General features: G+C 53.7%; 1 protein-coding gene and 1 long non-coding RNA gene across 2 annotated transcripts; one reads left to right on the top strand and one right to left on the bottom strand.

The window, feature by feature from the left end:
- Positions 1–5,433: 5,433 nt before the first annotated feature.
- CPLANE2 (ciliogenesis and planar polarity effector complex subunit 2) lies at positions 5,434–14,063 on the bottom strand. The gene is made up of 5 exons (XM_001152853.7): positions 13,409–14,063; positions 10,384–10,536; positions 9,665–9,789; positions 9,282–9,418; positions 5,434–9,069 (listed from the first exon to the last, which is right to left on the bottom strand). Exons 1-5 carry the CDS (start codon positions 13,518–13,520, stop codon positions 8,820–8,822), a joined length of 777 nt encoding a protein of 258 aa, XP_001152853.1. The 5' UTR covers positions 13,521–14,063; the 3' UTR covers positions 5,434–8,819.
- LOC129136525 (uncharacterized) lies at positions 14,042–16,819 on the top strand. Its single transcript, XR_008538272.1, has 2 exons — positions 14,042–14,607; positions 15,688–16,819. It is a non-coding gene; the product is annotated as an uncharacterized LOC129136525 (long non-coding RNA).
- The last annotated feature ends 1,083 nt before the right edge of the window (positions 16,820–17,902 follow it).

The raw sequence follows: 17,902 nt of genomic DNA, 5'->3' as shown, positions 1-17,902 counted from the left end.
GCCATGTTGGTCAGGCTGGTCTTAAACTCTTGGCCTCAAGTGATCCGCTTGCTTCAGCCTCTCAAAGTGCTGGGATTATAGGCATCAGCCACCGTGCATGGCCAATTTCAATTTTAATTTAATTTTTAATATATTTTTTAGAGACAAGGTCTTGTTCTGTCACCCAGGCTGGAGTGCAGTGGCACAATCATAGCTCACAGCAGCCCCAAACTCCTGGCCCCAAGTGATTCTCCTGCCTCAGCCTACTGAGTAGCTGGGACTACAGATACATGCCACTGCACCCAGCTAATTTTTTATTTTTTAGTAGAGAGAAAGTCTCACTATGTTGCTGAGGCTGATCTTGAATTCCTGGGCTCAAGTGATCCTCCTGCCTCAGCCACCCAAAGTGCTGGGATTACAGGTGTGAGCCACTGTGCCCGGGCCAGGGCCACTGTTTAAAGTTACCTGAGTTATGTACTGCACTATCCAAACGGTACCACTGACATTTACTTCGTTGCCTCAGTGTACCCTTTCTGCTTTTTCAGTCCCCCAGCACCTGTTTAACCAATACCTTATATATTAAATTATCTCTGTTAAAATATCTTGTTTGGTTTTCTATCTTCCTATAACCCTGTTGAATGGATAAAGTGATGGATGGCTGGACAAATGGGTAGGCAGAAGATAGATTATTCACAGATTCACCCAACAAACATTTATGGAGCATCTTCTATGTGCTAGAGACTATTCTGGGCACTGGGGTACAGCAGCCAACATCACACATAAGGTCTCTGCTCTCATGGAGCTCACACGCCAGTGGGAGAAGACAGATAATAAACAAACAAACCATAAAATACAGTGATGAATGCTGCAATTAAATTAAAACAGTGACAGGGCGCCTCTCTGGATTAGTGATCAGGGAAGACCTCTCTAGGAAAGAGATATTTGAGACTTGAATGACAAGGAGTAGGCCACATAAAATCTGAAGGGGCTGGGTGTGGTCGCTCATGTCTGTCTGTAATCCCAGCACTTTGGGAGGCCAAGGCAGGCAGATCACCTGAGGTCAGGAGTTCGAGACCAGCCTGGCCAACATGGTGAAACCCCATCTCTACTAAAAATATAAAAAATTAGCTGGGTGTGGTGGTGCACACCTGTAATCCCAGCTACTTGGGAGGCTGAGGCAGGAGAATAATTTGAACCTGGGAGGTAGAGGCTGCAGTCAACTGAGATTGCACTACTGCACTCCAGCCTGGGCAACAGGGCGAGACTCCATCTCAAAAAAAAAAAAAAAAAGTTGAAGGAAGAGGATTCTGGCAGAGCATAGCCAATATAGCCAATGCCAAGGCTCCAGGATGGAAATGAACTTGACCTATTCAAGGATCTGGTGGAGCCAGTTGGGGAGAACCAGACACAGGCCAGATGGCACAGGGCCTTGCAGGCCACTGTGAGGGGTCTGGATGGTTTCCCAGGTACGTCTCAAATGAGACTGACCTGGAAGGCTTTGAGGAAGGTAACACAGATGTCACTGTCCTGGCAGCTGAGAATGAATTAAGTGGGGCAAGGAGACCTGTTGCGAGGTCACTGCAGTGGTCCAGGAAAGAGGAAATGGTGACTTGGACTGGAGTGGGGAGAGCTGGGGTGTGGCAGAGGAGGTAGGGAGAAGCGAACAGACTTAGGATCAATGATAAGATGTTTGGATAGACAGGTAGGTAGCTGGATGGGTGGGTGGGTAGGTGGAATGTTTTCTCCTTCTCGGTTCTTGGGAGGGTCTCTTTCCAAGGCCCAGCTTATTATATAAATACTCTCAATGTTTCACCTCGCCAAGCCTGTATCATCCTGATGTCAGGGGAGGGTGGAAAGTGACCCAGGAAAAGTGTGAGGAGAAGCCAGATTTGGATCCCAGGATGTTGGACTCCAAAGTCTGAGCTCTTCCCAGCACACTTTAAGGCCTCTGAGAACTCTGGGAAGTGGGGTTGTGGCCTGGAGGGCTGAACTGGGCATCACCTCCTGGTCCTGGAAGTCGCTGCAGTCCCAGTGGTGGAGGGCTGAACTGGGCATCACCTCCTGGTCCTGGAAGTCGCTGCAGTCCCAGTGGGGGGGCGGGGGCTGAACTGGGCATTGCCTTGTGGTCCTGGAAGTCGCTGTAGTCCCAGTGGTGGGCCAAGGTGGCACTCCCTGCTTCCAGTGCTCCAGGAAGGCCATGGCCCAGAAGGACATGAAGATGCTGAAGAACACGGTTCCTGGGTGGTCAAAGAGGCAGCTCAGCTGTGAGTACGGGAGAGAGGGCACAAGGTAGGGCCAGCATCCAGGCCCAGGTTGGGTCCAAAATACCTACCCAGTTTTTTTGCCCCTTTCCTTGGCTCACCTTGGCCATGGGGCAGATCCCAGAAATATTCCACATGGCACAGGTATCACAGAGTGGCACCCCCACTGGCACAGATCTCCTGTCTGTGAGCAGAGGGTGCCTATCCTGGGAGGGCCTATCCTCAACCAGGCAGACAACCTAGCCCACCCAGCCCATCCCCCAACCCTTCCACAGCCACCCACACTAGTGTGTTGGTCCCCACGGTGACAAGGCTAGAGATAAAGAGCAGGGTGCCCACCAGGGTCACAGGCAGCAGACAGCCCATGTAGAAACCTGAAGGGTGAGAGAAAGCTCATGAACCCCCATCTCTGCACTCAAGCCCCACTCCCAGCCCCCACCCCAGCGCCAGACTCATCTAGCCAGGCAAAGTGGATGACCACCTTCTCCCCAAAGTACTCTCATACTTTGTCCAGAGGCTGGTCCAGGGGCTGGTACTTGTGCCAGTATCCCCAGCAAGCCCAGTATGGGTACAGCAATTGGCAAGAGTTGAGATCTGAACCGGGTACCTGGTACCCAGGCAGTTCAAAGAGGCCCTAGGAGGACAAAAGGAGGGAGAGCTGCAGGGAGGTTTGAGAGTGCTCTCCGGATGCCCCAGCCACTGCTGCCATGCTGTCAGGCCTGGGAGAGATCTGGGCTTGGGACATCTCTTCCTCACGCAGTGGGAAGGCCGCAGTGTAGACTCCCTCTGCCAGCAGGTGGGCGATGCCCATCTCTGTATGTTTCTTCTTCCTGGAGATTGTGCGGTCCAGGATTTCTGCCACTTGCCAGAGGAGTCCTCGTGTCAACTGCCCGCTTAAGGTCCCAGCTGGACTCGCCCCAAGCAGCCATCTCACCACTCAGTGCATCCACATGTAAGAGAAGTAGGAGCCATGGGAATCTCTGCCCAGGAATCTGTGAGAGGAACAGGGGTCAGAAGCCCAGCCCTCTGCCCGATCTGAAACCTAATACCAGTCCAGAGCCTCTCCGTTGGAGACAGGCAGGTGAGACATGCCAGCTGCCACTGCCAGAGAGCCCTTCTGCCCACAGAGCACAGCCTGGGCTGGGTGTGCTCCAGTCAGGTGTGCATCAGAGCGGATTGAACAGGTGGGAATCAGAGATGGTGGGCAGGGCTGGGGCCCCAGTTTGCGGAAAGGACAGGGTCAGAGACCTAAAGCGAGTGAGGCGGGAATTGCCTCTGAGGCACGCCGAGGAAGGGCAAATCAGCCTTGGCTGGGCTAAGGCTTCTGCTGGCTCCAGCCCCTCCGCGGACAGACCCTGCCCACCCAAGGGGCCTCCTGGTCTCACTTGTCAGGCTCCGAGCTGCGGAAGGCGCATGTATCCTACGGCCGGCTGGGCACCTACTGCTGCAGAGGGTTGCGCAGGCGCAGGCGTCGCCGTGGCTCCGCCGAGCCCTCAGAGTCGGGGTTGGGCCGGGCCTGGGGTCAAGTGCAGGGTTACGGCCCCTGGGGAGACTCCGCCCCTGGCGGACCCCGCCCCACGCCTCCACAGGAGACGGCGCGCGCAGGCTCAGTTCCTCGGCGTAGCACAGCGGCTCCCAGGCGCGCTCAGCTCGGCGAAGGGTGCGGCGCTATGCCGGGGTACTCTCCTGGGCTGCTCTTCCAGGAGGAGAGGGAAGGACCCCTAAGCCCCTCCCCTCACGATCTCGGCCGGGAGGTGACAGATCCCTTTTTTGTTGTTGTTGTTTTGTTTTTTGAGACAACATCTCGCTGTTGCCCAAGCTGGAGTGCAGTGGCGCGATCTCGGCTCACCACAACCTCCGCCTCCCGCATTCAAGCGATTTTCCTGCCTCAGCCTCCCGAGTAGCTGGGACTACAGGCGTGCGCCACCACGCCCCGCTAATTTTTGTATTTTTAGTAGAGACAGGGTTTCACCATATTGGCCAGGCTGGTCTCGAACTCCTGGCCTCAGGTGATTCGTCCGCCTCGGCCTCCCAAAGTGCTGGGATTACAGGCGTGAGCCACCGCGCCTGGCCAGATCCCATTTTTCGCGTCGGTCCTTTCCGCCTTCAAAAGCGCTTTGACATGCCTTTCCTCGTTTAAATTTCAAATGAGGAAAACGAACACCTTCGTTTTTCAAACGCAGAGACAGACGCCGGGTGGGCCGCGTCGTATAGCGACTGATCTTGTCCCTTTCTTGGGCACCTCCAATGTGCCAGGTCCTGGGCTCAGCGCTTTACACCCTGCGTCCGTGTAATCGTCACAGCCCCTGCCTGGGGCTGACACTACGGCCAAATCCATTTGACAGATGAGCTGCTGAAGGCTCTTGTGCGGGTCTCAGAGCTGGCTAGGGGCGTCTGCGCTCGGCCTCGGGTCTCGCAGCCCGCCGGCTCCGTGCTCACCTCCTCCAGGTTCCGCTGAAAATTCTCGCGCCAGCGCCGCTGCCGGAGTCGCCTCTCTCCCGCCGCCGCGGGGGTCGCAGCTTCTCCTCCCAGGCGAGCACGAAGTCTGCCCCATCGCGGGGTCAGGGGGACAGTTAGGAGCGGTCTGACCCCGCTCTGTCCCACTTTTATCTGGGTAGAAAGGGGGATCTGAGTCCATCAGTCCCACTAAGGCCAAAATTAAAGGAAATTTGAGTTGTAGCAAAAGGTATTAGGGTTAGTTCGAGGAAGGAACTGCCCATTGCAAGAAAATGACAAGAGACGCTGCGGGATTCCTCGGGGAGGGGAGAGGGGGTTTAAGGGAGAGCCTGTGGCCTGGCCACTCGGGCCTTCTGGGTGAGGTGGGACAAGAGTCTGGGTGGGTCTGGCCCAAGTCTCACCAATGCAGGTTTTCCCGTCTCAGAAAATGTACCCCTAGAGTCCGGGACATAAATGCCGCCGCAGGGCGCGAGACACAGTCGTCGTCCTGTCGGTGGCGTCATCGCCGTCTTGGGTGCAGCAGGCATGGGGTGAAGGTGAGGGGACAGGGCGCAGTTGCAGGTGCCAGAAGCTTCTCAATTGGCCCAGTTGGGCTGCCCCTCCCGCCCCGCACCCCTGACTAAATTTGAAGTGTAACAATAGAGGCGCTCTCAGCGCGATCTGAGAGGCTTCTTCCTCCCCTCCACCTGCTCTCTGACCAGAACCGCCGCTGCTACTGTAATAACAAGGACGATGATAACAGTCAACATTTACTGGGCTCTTAACTTGGTGCCCGGCACATGCTAAACATTTCACATGCATTTACTTCTCACAACTCAAAGAAGTGGGTGCTGCTATCTCCATTTTACAGATGTGTCAGCTAAGCATAAGATAATTACAAAGGACATCCAAGGTCACACAGTTCCCCTTCAACCTCCTTCCCGACCACCTGTAACTAGGCCTCAGTCCCACCCTTGCCTCTCAGGATCCACCCCTTCTTTGTAGAATAGAGCTGAACACCAGCTCCCCTGCTTCTCCCCACCCACCAGAGGCGGAAGGGCCTCCAACCCGCTCCTCCAGCCCATTTTTTGTTGTTTGTTTTGTTTTGTTTTGTTTTGTTTTGTTTTGTTTTTGAGATAGAGTCTCACTCTGTTGCCCAGGCTGAAGTGCAGTGGTGTAATCTTGGCTCACTGCAACCTCCGCCTCCTGGGTTTAAGCGATTCTCGTGCCTCAGCCTCCTGAGTAGCTGGGATTACAGGCACTTGCCACCACACCCAGCTAATTTTTGTATTTTTAGTAGAGACGGGGTTTCACCATGTTTGCCAGGCTGGTCTCGAACTCCTGACCTCAGGTGATCTGCCCACCTTGGCCTCCTAAAGTGCTGGGATTACAGGCATGAGCCACTACACCCAGTAGAGCCCAGGAATTTGAGACCAGCTTGGTCTCTCGAAAAGTTTTAAAATTAGCTGGGTATGGTGGGAGCTACTTCCGGGGCTGGGGAGAAACGGGGAGGATCACTTGAGCCCAGGAGTTCAAGGCTACAGTGAATGATGATTGTGCCACTGCACTCCAGCCTGGGTGACAGAGCAAGACCCTGTCTCTAAAAAAATAAGAAGGGCATCAGCAAGAGGGCAACAGCAGAGCATTAAACCAGGTGTGGGGCTCCTTGGAGTTTGAGACCCTGTGTGACTGGACGGGTCACAGTCCCATGCCATCAGCCTGAGCACGTGCATGTAAGAACACACTCTCCTCTCACTCACTCTCCACAGGGCTGCCCAGAGACCTCCCAGGAGGCACAGGCGTCGACTATTCAAAGCATTGTGGCTTCCAGTTCTGCACTATGGTGATGGAGGTCCCGGGGGTGGCCTACTAAATACTAAAGTGGCACCGGTGCTGCGCTGGGAGGAGCTGAGAAGGCAGCCCTGGATGGCTGGTGGAGGGGCTCTAAGCCCCAGCCCTGTTGCCCTCCCCACTTTGTCCTCACCCAGGGAGACACCTCTTGTTTGGGGTAAAGGTGGATGAGGGATCAATTCTATGACCAGAGCAGTGCCAGCCAGGAGAAGACTGCCCTGCCTCGCCGTTGGGGGGTCAGGTTATGCTCCAGCGCAGCTTTCTGGCTTTTGGCTGAGCTGGTGCCCAAGAGGGACAGGAAGCCTCCTTTCTGGAGGGTGGGGGTTTATGCCCAGAGATGACCAGCTGGAATGTGGGGTAGCTGGTACCCAAACACAAATGCTTGTAGCTGGAGGCCCACAGTCAGGCCTGGGGCTGCCTTCAGGGCCCTTCCCCCCACTCCATTGCTGTCCACGTGAGCCAAGGTCTCCTGGAGTTAAGGACAGAGGGGGACGTGGACAGGCCCACCTGGAAGCAGGGGTGAGGGCTGCAGGAGTGGGAGCCGGCCTGCAGGCTCTGAGGCAGGGGTCCCGCCCAGGGACATTCCTTCTTGGGGTGTGGGATAAGTGCAGGGCCTGAGCTCTAAGCCTTAGTCAGGGGTGAGAAGGTGCTGGAATCAATTCTTCCTCTGGCCCAGACCCTGGAAGGGTTGACAAATGTAGGTGGCAGTACCCAGGGTGGATAGGCTGGCAGTGTGCATGGGCATGTGAGCAGTGTGCTTGGGCACAGGCATCAGGACAGGTGAGTCTGGGCCTCCTGTGTGCCAGCCAGCAGGAGTGGAAAGTGCTTTCGTCCTAGCACAGGTGTGTGAGCACAGGTCATACTGTGTGAATGGGGCCTGGGCACAGCTGCAGAGTTCTGAGAGTCAGCTGGCTTTGGGGACACTCTGCTTTGAGCCAGATGCACGCCAAGCCTCAGCCCAGGGGTTCATCTATGGGGCCCAGCAGGGGCTCATTGGAGGGGATCATATAAAGGTCCCTTTCCCTGGGGACTTCCCCTCATCCTCCTTAGCCTACTTCCACCAGCGTCTCTGGCTTATGGGGCAGGGCCAAGATACAAAGCTGGGCCTACTCACTCCTCTCCCAGCTCCTGTCCTCAATGGCCTCCCACGGGGCAGAGCTGCCTCTCAGGCCAGCTCACGCCCTGACCCCCACTGGGATGGTCGTTGGCCCTGCATGGTGCTGCTTTCGGGTGCCCCTGGGCTGCCAAGACTCCTATCCTAAGCCTGGCCTGACAGCTCCATGATCAAGAAGGGCATTGCAGGCCGGGCGCAGTGGCTCGTGCCTGTAATCTCAGCATTTTGGGAGGCTGTGGCGAGCGGATTATTTGAGGTCAGGAGTTCGAGACCAGCCCGGCCAACATAGTGAGACCCCCCATCTCTACTAACAATACAAAAATTAGCCAGGCATGGTGGTTGGCATCTGTAATCCCAGCTACTTGGGAGGCTGAGGCAGGAGAATCGCTTGAACCCAGGAGGTGTAGGTTGCAGTGAGCTGAGATTGCACCACTGTACTCCAACCTGTGCCACAGAGCAAGACTCTGGAAAAAAAAAAAAAAAGGCCCTGCAGAGCGACGGGCTTAACTCCTGGACTCACAGGTGGACTCCATGTCCCAGCCTCCCCCACAGCGCCACATGACCACATGACTGCTGGGTGCTGGCCTCTGGAATGTGGGCAGAATGAGGTGCCACCCTGGGCCTGGTCCACAGAAAGCGAGGGGACACCTCCCGCCTGCACTCACTCCCTGGCTGCTGACTGGGTGCTGATACCCTAGGACAACTGGGCAGGGTAGGGTCTCTGGGGCTGGGTCTCTGCAGGAGCGCCTGGAGCAGAGCCCCACACCCACTGTCACCTCCTCCCGAGCTGAGGCCTACGCGAGAACGAACACGTTTCTGGAGTTCAGCACTGGGATTTCGGGGTTTATCTGTTACAACAGATGGTGTCACCTCAACCAATACAGGTTCTTGATTGAAGTCACTTGAGAGGCACCCCCTCTCCCAGTCATCCTCCATCGGTGCTGCCAAAGGGGGAAAGGCCGCGGGAGATGTTCGAGCTCAGGGCCTTGGTCCCCACCTCCCTGCCATGAATTCTGCAAGGAAAGCGCTGCTCGCGGGTGGGCCTTCTCTGGCCACATCCTCCCTGATCAGGCCATGCTGGCCAGTCCTCCAGATAGGATCCATGTTCCTGCCCCAGCCTCCAGCCCTATGTCGAGACCTGAGGGTTGGGGGTGGGATCACAGGCACCCACTCGTGACTCATTCAGGAGCACTCTCTGGGGGGTTGGGAAGCAGGCCAGCCGCCACCTGGTCCTGGTGCCACAGCTGCTCAGCAAGGCCATTGAGTATGTGGGCAACGTCAGCCAGCCCAGCCCGCCCATCCAGTGTGCGCCCATCAGCCAGCCGCCGCCCCGGCACACTCTTCACCCGTAGCAGGGGCAGCTCCCAGGCCTGCCGGAAGGCTGTGAGGTCCCGCTCGGGCACATCCGTGTGCATGTACTGGTCAAATCTGGAGGAGGGTCAAGGAGCCTAACTGGATGCCTCTGCACAGCCCCCCATCAGACCCTGCCTCTCCCTCCTCCCTGGAGCCCACACCTAGGAGCTGGGGTAGCCATGCTGTACCCTTTAAGTAAAAGCCCAGGTGCTGAATTCCATGCCTGGGCAGAGGCTGGGCCCCTGACCCCCTGGCTCCGTGACTTGCCAAGGGTATCCAAAGGATACTTGGAGCCGATGACCATCCTGACGACACCAGGGGCCTCACCTGCTATGCGGGCCAGCTGTCCAGGGAGGTCTTCAAAGGAGGCACGGTCAGTGAAGGAGAAGAGGAAGAGGAAGGCATCTGTGTTCTCCATGCAAGCCTGGTGATGGAGAGGCATATAACCATGTCACCCCCCATCAGCTGCAGGGCCCTCAGAAGAATCAGGAATAATCCCTCCTTTCACAGATTGGGAAACTGAGGCCCAGAGCAAGGAGCGGCTGGTCCTAGGACAAGCATGGGCTGGGACTGTCTCCAGTGCCAGCTCAGGTCTCTGAGCAGTGCCTTGAGCTCATTAATACCCAATCGGCCCCTGGCAGAGCCCACCCAGGCCCACATGCCTGCTCACCGGCAGCATATGATCGAACTTTTTGAGTGCAGACTCTCCACAGTCCCAGAACTCAAAACGAAACATGACGACACGGCTGCTGGCCTGCAGCTTGGCTGGCCAAAATACCACAGTGGTCTGGATGCCTGAGGGGGAGCCAGGGTCAGCCACTCAGCATGGGAGAGGTGGAGATGGGAGGAATAGGGGACCAGGAAGGAATAGGAAGAAGAGATACATCCCTGCCCTGATGGGTCCCCAGTTTGATGAGGGAGGCACAGTCCTTGACCCGGGATAATTCTCAGTCTGATGGGAGAAACAGAAACTGGCCCTGGAGGAGACTCTGGTACACCAGGAAGATGCAGCCCTAGCTATGGCAAAGCAAGTTTCGTTTGTATGTCCAGGGAGACCCAAAGGGCCCAGGACACTGGGAGATGTTTCAACATGGTGGAACAATCAGCATCCAGTGGTGAGAAACAACAAAGCACGATTAGCATTTCCTGAGCATCTACCTTGAGCGTAGCTTGATGCTAGGCATGTTACCACCACCACCACCTCTAGTGGCAACCACACAACAACCCTGTGGTACTATTATCCCCTTGGGACCAAGGAGCCCATGTAGGCTCAGAGACGTGAAGTGACTTTCCAAGGCTACAGAGTAAGAGGTGGTCCAGGGCCAGGTTCTTGCCTCCACCCCCAAGGAGGGCCTCCCAGGATGGGCAAAGGATAGAGGTCCCACTCACCGGTGGTCTCGTGGTGCACCACAGGCACCTCCAGGCCAGCCAGCTTGGCCACCAGCGCCGTCTTGCCCACACCACTCTTCCCGGACACAAAGATCTTGTAGCTGGCAGTGTCAATGGACACAGGCGGTGGCAGCACTGGCCGCTCAAGCAGCCCTAGGGCAAAGAGGGAGCCAGGCAGGGTCAAGGGGTGCTGTGGTTTGAAGGTGTCCCCCAAAGTTCATGTGTTGGAAACTTAATTGCCAATGCAGCAGTGTTAGGAAGTGGGGCCTAACACAAGGTGATCAGCTCGAGTGTTCTGCCCTCATAAATGGATTAATGTTGTTATTGAGGGAGTGGGTTTGTTATAAAAGCCAGTTTGGGCACCTCTTGCTGTCTTGCTGTTGCCCTTCTGCCTTCTGCCATGGGATGACACAGCATGAAGGCCCTTTCCAGATGCTGCTGCCATGTTCTTAGACTTCCCAGCCTCCAGAACCATGAGCCAAATAAGCTTCTGTTCATTATAAATTACCCAGAGGAGGCCTGGTGCGGTGGCTTACACCTGTAATCCCAGCACTTTGGGAGGCCAAGGCGGGCAGATCACCTGAGGTCAGGAGTTCAAGACCAGCCTGGCCAACATGGTGAAACTCCATCTCTACAAAAAAAATACCAAAAATCAGCTGGGTGTGGTGGTGGGTGCCTATAATCCCAGCTTCTTGGGAGGCTGAGGCAGGAGAATTGCTTGAACCTGGGAGGTGGAAGGTGCTAAGCCGAGATCACACCACTGCATTCCAGCCTGGGCAACAGAGCGAGACTTTGTCTCAAAAATAAATAAATAAATAACTTAGAGTGTGGTATTCTGTTGTAGCAGCATAAAATGGACTAAGACGCGGGTAAATCCTGCACTTGCCCCATCAGATCCTGGGCTGGACAATCTCATTTATTTATTTTTATTTTTTTCTTTACCTTCTATTTTTAATACGGATGGGGTCTCACTATGTTGCTCAGGCTGGTCTTGAGCTCCTGGGCTCAAGCAATCCTCCCACCTTGGCCTCCGAAAGTGCTGGGACTACAAGGCATGAGCCACCACATACAGCCAAGGACAACCTCATTTCTAATGGCTTCTTCAGGGCTAACCAACCATCTGTGGTTCTTTTTTGTTTTTTTTTTGAGACGGAGTTTCGCTTTTGTTGCCCAGGCTGGAGTGCAATGGTGTGATCTCACTGCAACTTCCGCCTCCCGGGTTCAAGTGATTCTCCTGCCTCAACCTCCCGAGTAGCTGGGATTATAGGCATGCGCCACCATGCCTGGCTAATTTTGTATTTTTAGAGATGGGGTTTCTCCATGTTGGTCAGGCTGGTCTCGAACTCCCAACCTCAGGTGATCTGCCTGCCTCAGCCTCCCAAAGTGCTGGGATTACAGGCATGAGCCACCGTGCCCGGCCTCATCTGTGGCTCTTAATACTCAACCCAATTTTACAGAAGTCTGGGATACAAAGAGACTAGCCTAAGCATTATAGTCAGTCTGTTGATATTTATTTACCAGCTGCTCTCAGCGTTTGTTGTGGGGCCTGCATGACAACCACTGAATGATACATTCAGGTGCATACACCCAGCTGTTAAAAAAAAAAACCCAAATGTCTGCGGTTAAAGTAAAAACACAAAAATTAAAAGCCATCACTGCCATTCCTCTAAGTTATGGCTACTTAATCCTATCTGTGGCATAGATAATATGGTCAGTGGATTCTATGATGTTCCCAGAAAATCAGCTCGACCTTCACTCAATTCTCTTCCACTCAACACAACTAAATGCAAAATAAATACAATAACAGCCAACCTTCAGTGAACACCCACTGCATGCCAGAACCTGCTTGGTATGTTACAAACACCCTCCTTATTAATTTCCCCAGTAACTCTATGGGGTAAATACTGTGATTATCCCCATTTTACAGAGGTGCGACTTGAGGTTAGAGTTCACTTATTCCCAGCCATACAGCTAGCAGTGGTGGAGCCTGGGTCACTTGCCTGGGTATGTGTGACCCCAAATACAGTGTTGCCAGCCATCATGGGATTAGAGGGACAGTGGCCATATTAGAGGGTCTTTTTTTTTTTTTTTTGAGATGGAGTTTCACTCTTGTCACCCAGGATGGAATGCAATTGCTCGATCTAGGCTTGCTGCAACCTCTGCCTTCTGTGTTCAAGCGATTCTCCTGCCTCAGCCTCCCAAGTAGCTGGGATTACAGGTGCCCGCCACCATGCCCAGCTAATTTTTGTATTTTTAGTAAAGATGGGGTTTTGCCATGTTGGCCAGGCTGGTCTTGAACTCCTGACCTCAGGTAATTTGCCCACCTCGGTCTCCCAAAGTGCTGGGATTACAGGCCACCGCGCCCAGCCTTCTAGAGGGTCATTTTTTGAATTTAATATAATTTCTTTTAAAAAAACAAACAAACAGTTGACTTATTCACAAATTTTGGTTCTAGCTATCTCACTCTCTGGTCTTAAGTCTTCTGGCACCTTGCTTCTCCTGGCCAGAGCTGGGCTCCACAGCTGATTCCAGGCACCTCTGCCGGCCTGACAGCTGGGCCCTGCCTGGGTGAGTCAGTTTCACCACGGGGAACACCAGCGTCTCATCCCAGGGACAGCAGGACATGGAAGAGGCTCACCTCTATTTATTGGGGTGTGATCTTAGCCAAGTCTGTACCATGTGCTGTTGAGAGGTTAAATGGGCGTGCACTGTGTAACGTGCCCAACAGAGGGCCTGGCACCAGGGGAGTGCTCAATCAACTGCATCTCTGGTGACAGTGGTTGCTGGCAGGGTTTCTGCTGTTTCCATGTTCCTGGCTCTGACGATGGAATTAGCTCTAAGGAGATTTAGGTGTGGGGGTCCCAGAGATAGGGCTTTCAGTCCCCCAGGCTGAAGACTGCTGAAGACTGCAGTGGAGCAGGCCCTCACTGCCCTGCCTCTCTGCTCTCCTCAGGGAGCAACGGGTGACACTCTTCTCCCCAGGGAAAGACAAGTGGCGGGCTAGAGGAAAGGGGGAGGCACTTACCAAACACCCGCCGGCGGTTCTTGCGCAGAATGCAAGCCAGGTACTCCTTGCCCTCGGCACTCTCGTGCCAGTTTGGGACAACCACTGAACCGGGCACGGGAGGTCTGGCCATGGCTGGGCACCGCGACGGGGTAGGGAGGTGACAGAATGCTGAGAGCAGGGAGTGGGAAGGGGAGTGACAGTACCAAGCCGGGCCTGTGATCCCTCTTAACTGCCCTCTGACTCTCCCGGGGGGCCCCAGAAAGTGCAGTCCCTCAGCCGCCTCTCTCCTCCGCAATGCTCCCTGGGGATAGTCATCCCATTACTGCCCATGGAGGGTATTCACACAGCCCCTCTCCCCTTGTCACCTCCGGGGGTCAGACAGCCCCGCTTCTCCTCTACCTTCTAGATCCCGACTCCCGGGGCTACCTAGCCCTCCCCGTCAGCAGTCCCGGCGGCGAACCGACCTGGGTGCCGAAGGCCCCTTTAAACGCCCACCGCACTCCCGCCGCCCCAGCCCGCGGGGCCCGCTTCCACTCCGCCTGCGTCCGCCTTCTGCGCGTGCTGGCAGCTCCGGCGCAGGTGCTCGCGGCGCATGTGCGGAGGTTGTTGCCATGGAGACGCCGGAGGTTGGGTTGGGCGGGTTCCGGGAGACGTTCGTCCCTCCTACAACGTCCGCAGCCTGCGCCGCGCGGTGGCTCTGGACTAGGCCTTTTCCTCTGGGTTGTGGATCCTCTTCTCTATGACTCCGTCCGATCCCTAGTCTTTCTTCCAAAACATCATGAACCCCCCCATCCAGGAGCCTTTCATGCTTCTCCGTGTCTCAGTTTCCTCTTCTATAACGTGGACGTAACATGTTATTCCCTCCATAGCAGTGCTCCATATGTTTAGTTATGATTGTTGCTATTATTAATATTATTGCTCTATTAATCCTGCTTGGCAGGACCTCTAGATGACTTAAACATCTCTGACTTCACTGATGGGGACACACACCAGCTCAGAGAGGTCAAGGGACTTGGCTCAAGTTTTAAAAAATGAGTCAGAGGCCCGCTGGATTGTATTTTTCATTCATTCATTCATTCAACAAATACTGAGCACCTAGCTGGGAATACAGTGGCCAACAAGAAGTCCCTGCTCTCCTGGAGCTGACTTTTCAGCTCTGAAACTCTGAGCTCCTCTCCACCGTTCCAGCACTGGACACCAGGCCTGTTACCCAGAAGGTGGGTGCTCAGTAAATGCCCACTGGTTGGAAAGAGTGCAGGTGGGTCATTACTGAGAGTTTGTCTATTACATTTAATTTTTACCATTATCTTTCCGCAATGCCTTCAAGTAGGGCAAATCACTGTTTTGAAAGGAATAATTTAGGAGTTAAGCTTTACCTAAGGCCACCCAAGTGCCAGACAGTGGGGACTTTACAGGGGTCACCTGATTTAATTCTATAAACAAACCTGTGTAAATAGTATTACCCTCTTGTACTGACGAAGACTCTCAGAAACATAACGTGACTTGTCTGAGGTCACACCGCACAGCTAGTCAGTGTGAAACCGACTCAGAACCCACAGCTGGCTGGGTGTGGTGGCTCACGCCTGTAATCCCAGCACTTTGGGAAGCTGAGGCGGGCAGATTGCTTAAGCTCAGGAGTTTGAGACCAACCTGGGCAACATAGTAAGACCCTGCCTCTACAAAAAAAAAAATACAAAAATTAGCCGGGCACAGTAGTGCACGCCTGTAGTCCCAGCTACTTGGAGGCTGAGATGGGAGGATTGCTTGAGCCCGGGAAATGGAGGTTGCAGTGAGCCGAGATCATGCCACTGCACTTCAGCCTGAGTGACAGAGCCAGGCCCTGTCAAAAAAAAAAAAAAAAAAAAAAAGAACCCACACTTACCTGACTCTAAAGTACTTATCTGTTCTGCCAGTTTGGGTTTTGTGTTTTTAAAACTTTGCCCCTAGCCACTAGGAGGGCTGTTCCTAGGGAAGCAGAAAGCAGCCAGAGGACCACGAACTCACAGATTTTTAAGGCCCATTATGTCTAAGAGAGGGGATGAGGATGTGTAAGACAAGGTGCTTTCTCTCAACTTGCTCACGCTGTGGCTAGGCAGAAAAACCAGATGAATAACCATTCCTACAGGATTCTGCAGGTGGAATCCTTTGCCCATACTCCCAGGTCACATGGTTCCCATTCCTGCAACTGTCACCACATCTGCCCAGTCAGGGAGATTCACAGCTGTCCAGAGCTCTCTCCATGGGCCAGGAGTGACTCAGTGGCAGGGCTCTGATCTGAATTATTTCTGGATTTCCAGACTTCACATCCATCCATCTTTGGCTCGTGGAGGGCTCAGTGAGCGTGTGAGAAAATGAAGCAACTTGGCAGAATGAACGTGCCTGTTAATCTGCAACCCAGAGAAGATGTGAAGTCCTCTTGGGGCCATGTGCGGTGGCTCACGCCTGTAATCTCAGCACTTTGGGAGGCTGAAGCTGGTGGACCACTTGAGGTCAGGAGTTTGAGACCAGCCTGGGTAACATGGCAAAACCTTATCCCTAAAAATATACAAAAAATGGCTGGGCGCGGTGGCTCACGCCTGTAATCCCAGCACTTTGGGAGGCTGAGGCGGGCGAATCACCCGAGGTCAGGAGTTCAAGACCAGCCTGGCCAACATGGTGAACCCTATCTCTACTAAAAATACAAAAATTATCTGGCTGTGATGGCAGGCGCCTGTAATCCCAGCTACTCTGGAGGCTGAGGCAGAAGAATCGCTTGAACCTGGGAGGTGGAGGTTGCAGTGAGCAGAATCATATCACTGCACTCCAGCCTGGGTGACAGAGCTGAATAAATAAACAAAATAAATTATGTATTCAGTGGAAGGCTGATCAAGGACTCAAAAGAATGCAATCTTTTGTCTCTTATCTGCTTTTTTTTTTTTTTGAGACAGAGTCTCACTCTGTCGCCCAGGCTGGAGTGCAGTGGCACAATCTCGGCTCACTGCAACCTCTGCCTCTGAGGTTCAAGTGATTCCCCTGCCTCAGCCTCCCAGGTAGCTGGGACTATAGGCATGCCCCACCATGTCCGGCTAATTTTTGTTGTTGTTGTATTTTAGTAGAGACGGGGTTTCACCATGTTGGCCAGGATGGTCTGGATCTCCTGACCTCATGATCCGCCCACCTCAGCCTTCCAAAGTGCTGGGATTATAGGCATGAGCCACTGCACCTGGCCTTGTCTCTTATGTATTTCTAACCTGGAAGCCCCTGCTTCAAGTTGTCCTGCCTTACCAGACCAAACCAATGTACATCTTACACATATTGATTGAGGTCACATGTCTCCCTAAAACATAAATGCAAACTGTACCCCTGACCACCTTGGGTATATGTCTCAGGATTTCCTGAGGCTGTCACGGGCACATCCTTAACCTTGGCAAAATAAACTTTCTAAATTGACTGTGACCTGTCTCAGATATTTGGGGTTCACACATCCAACCCCGACATTCTGTGTCAGGGGCTGGGTAGGTCTGTGAGCCTGCAGATTTGACAAAAGCACTAGGCAGTTCTGAAGTTGGGGTCTATATGAGTCAGCCCAGGCTGCTGTAACAAAAATACCACAGTCTGGGTACTCTAAACAACAGAAATTTATTTTCTCGTAGTTCTAGAGGCTGGAAGTCCAAGATCAAGGTGCCAGCAGAGTTGGTTTCTGGGTGGGGCCTCTCTTCCTGGCTTGCAGATGGCCTCTTCTCTGTGCTTATACATGTCTGGTGTCTCTTCCTCTGTTACAAATAGGACATTAGTCCTACTGGATTAGGGCTCCATGCTTATGGTCTCATTTAACCTTGATTACCTTTTTCTTTTATTTTTTGAGACAGGGCCTTACTCTGTCACCCAGGCTAGAGGGCAGTGGTGTGATCTCAGCTCACTGCAGCCACGACCTCCTCAGGCTCAAGCAATCCTCCTGCCTCAGCCCCAAGGGGAGCTAGGACTACAGGTGCACATCAGCACACCTGGCTAATTTTTTTTTTTTTTTTTGTATTTTTGTTTGTTTGTTTGAGACAAAGTCTCACTCTTGTGCCCCAGGCTGGAGTGCAATGGCGCGATCTTGGCTCACTGCAACCTCCATCTCCCAGGTTCAAGTGATTCTCCTGCCTCAGCCTCCCAAGTAGCTGGGATTACAGGCGCCTGCCACCACACCCAGCTAATTTTTGTATTTTTAGTAGAGACGGGGTTCTACCATGTTGGCCAGGCTGGTCTTGAACTCCTGACCTCGGGTGATCCGCCCGCCTTGGCCTCCCAAAGTGCTGGGATTACAGGCATTAGCCACCATGCCCGGATTTTTTCTTTTGTATTTTTTTAGAGGTACGGTTTTGCCTTGTTGCCCAGGCTGGTCTCAAACTCCTGGCCTCAAGTGATCTGCCTGCCTTGGCTTCTGAAAGTGCTGGGATTACAGTCATCAGTCACCATGCTCACCCTTCATTACTTTTTTTTTTTTTTTTTTAGTCTAGATGAATTTATTGCCATTCACATATTTCATAG

Source organism: Pan troglodytes, chromosome 1, assembly GCF_028858775.2.
Source record: "Pan troglodytes isolate AG18354 chromosome 1, NHGRI_mPanTro3-v2.0_pri, whole genome shotgun sequence".
Classification (NCBI taxonomy): domain Eukaryota; kingdom Metazoa; phylum Chordata; class Mammalia; order Primates; family Hominidae; genus Pan; species Pan troglodytes.
Note: the sequence above shows the minus strand (reverse complement) of the source record. Positions and strands in the feature narration are given on the sequence as shown.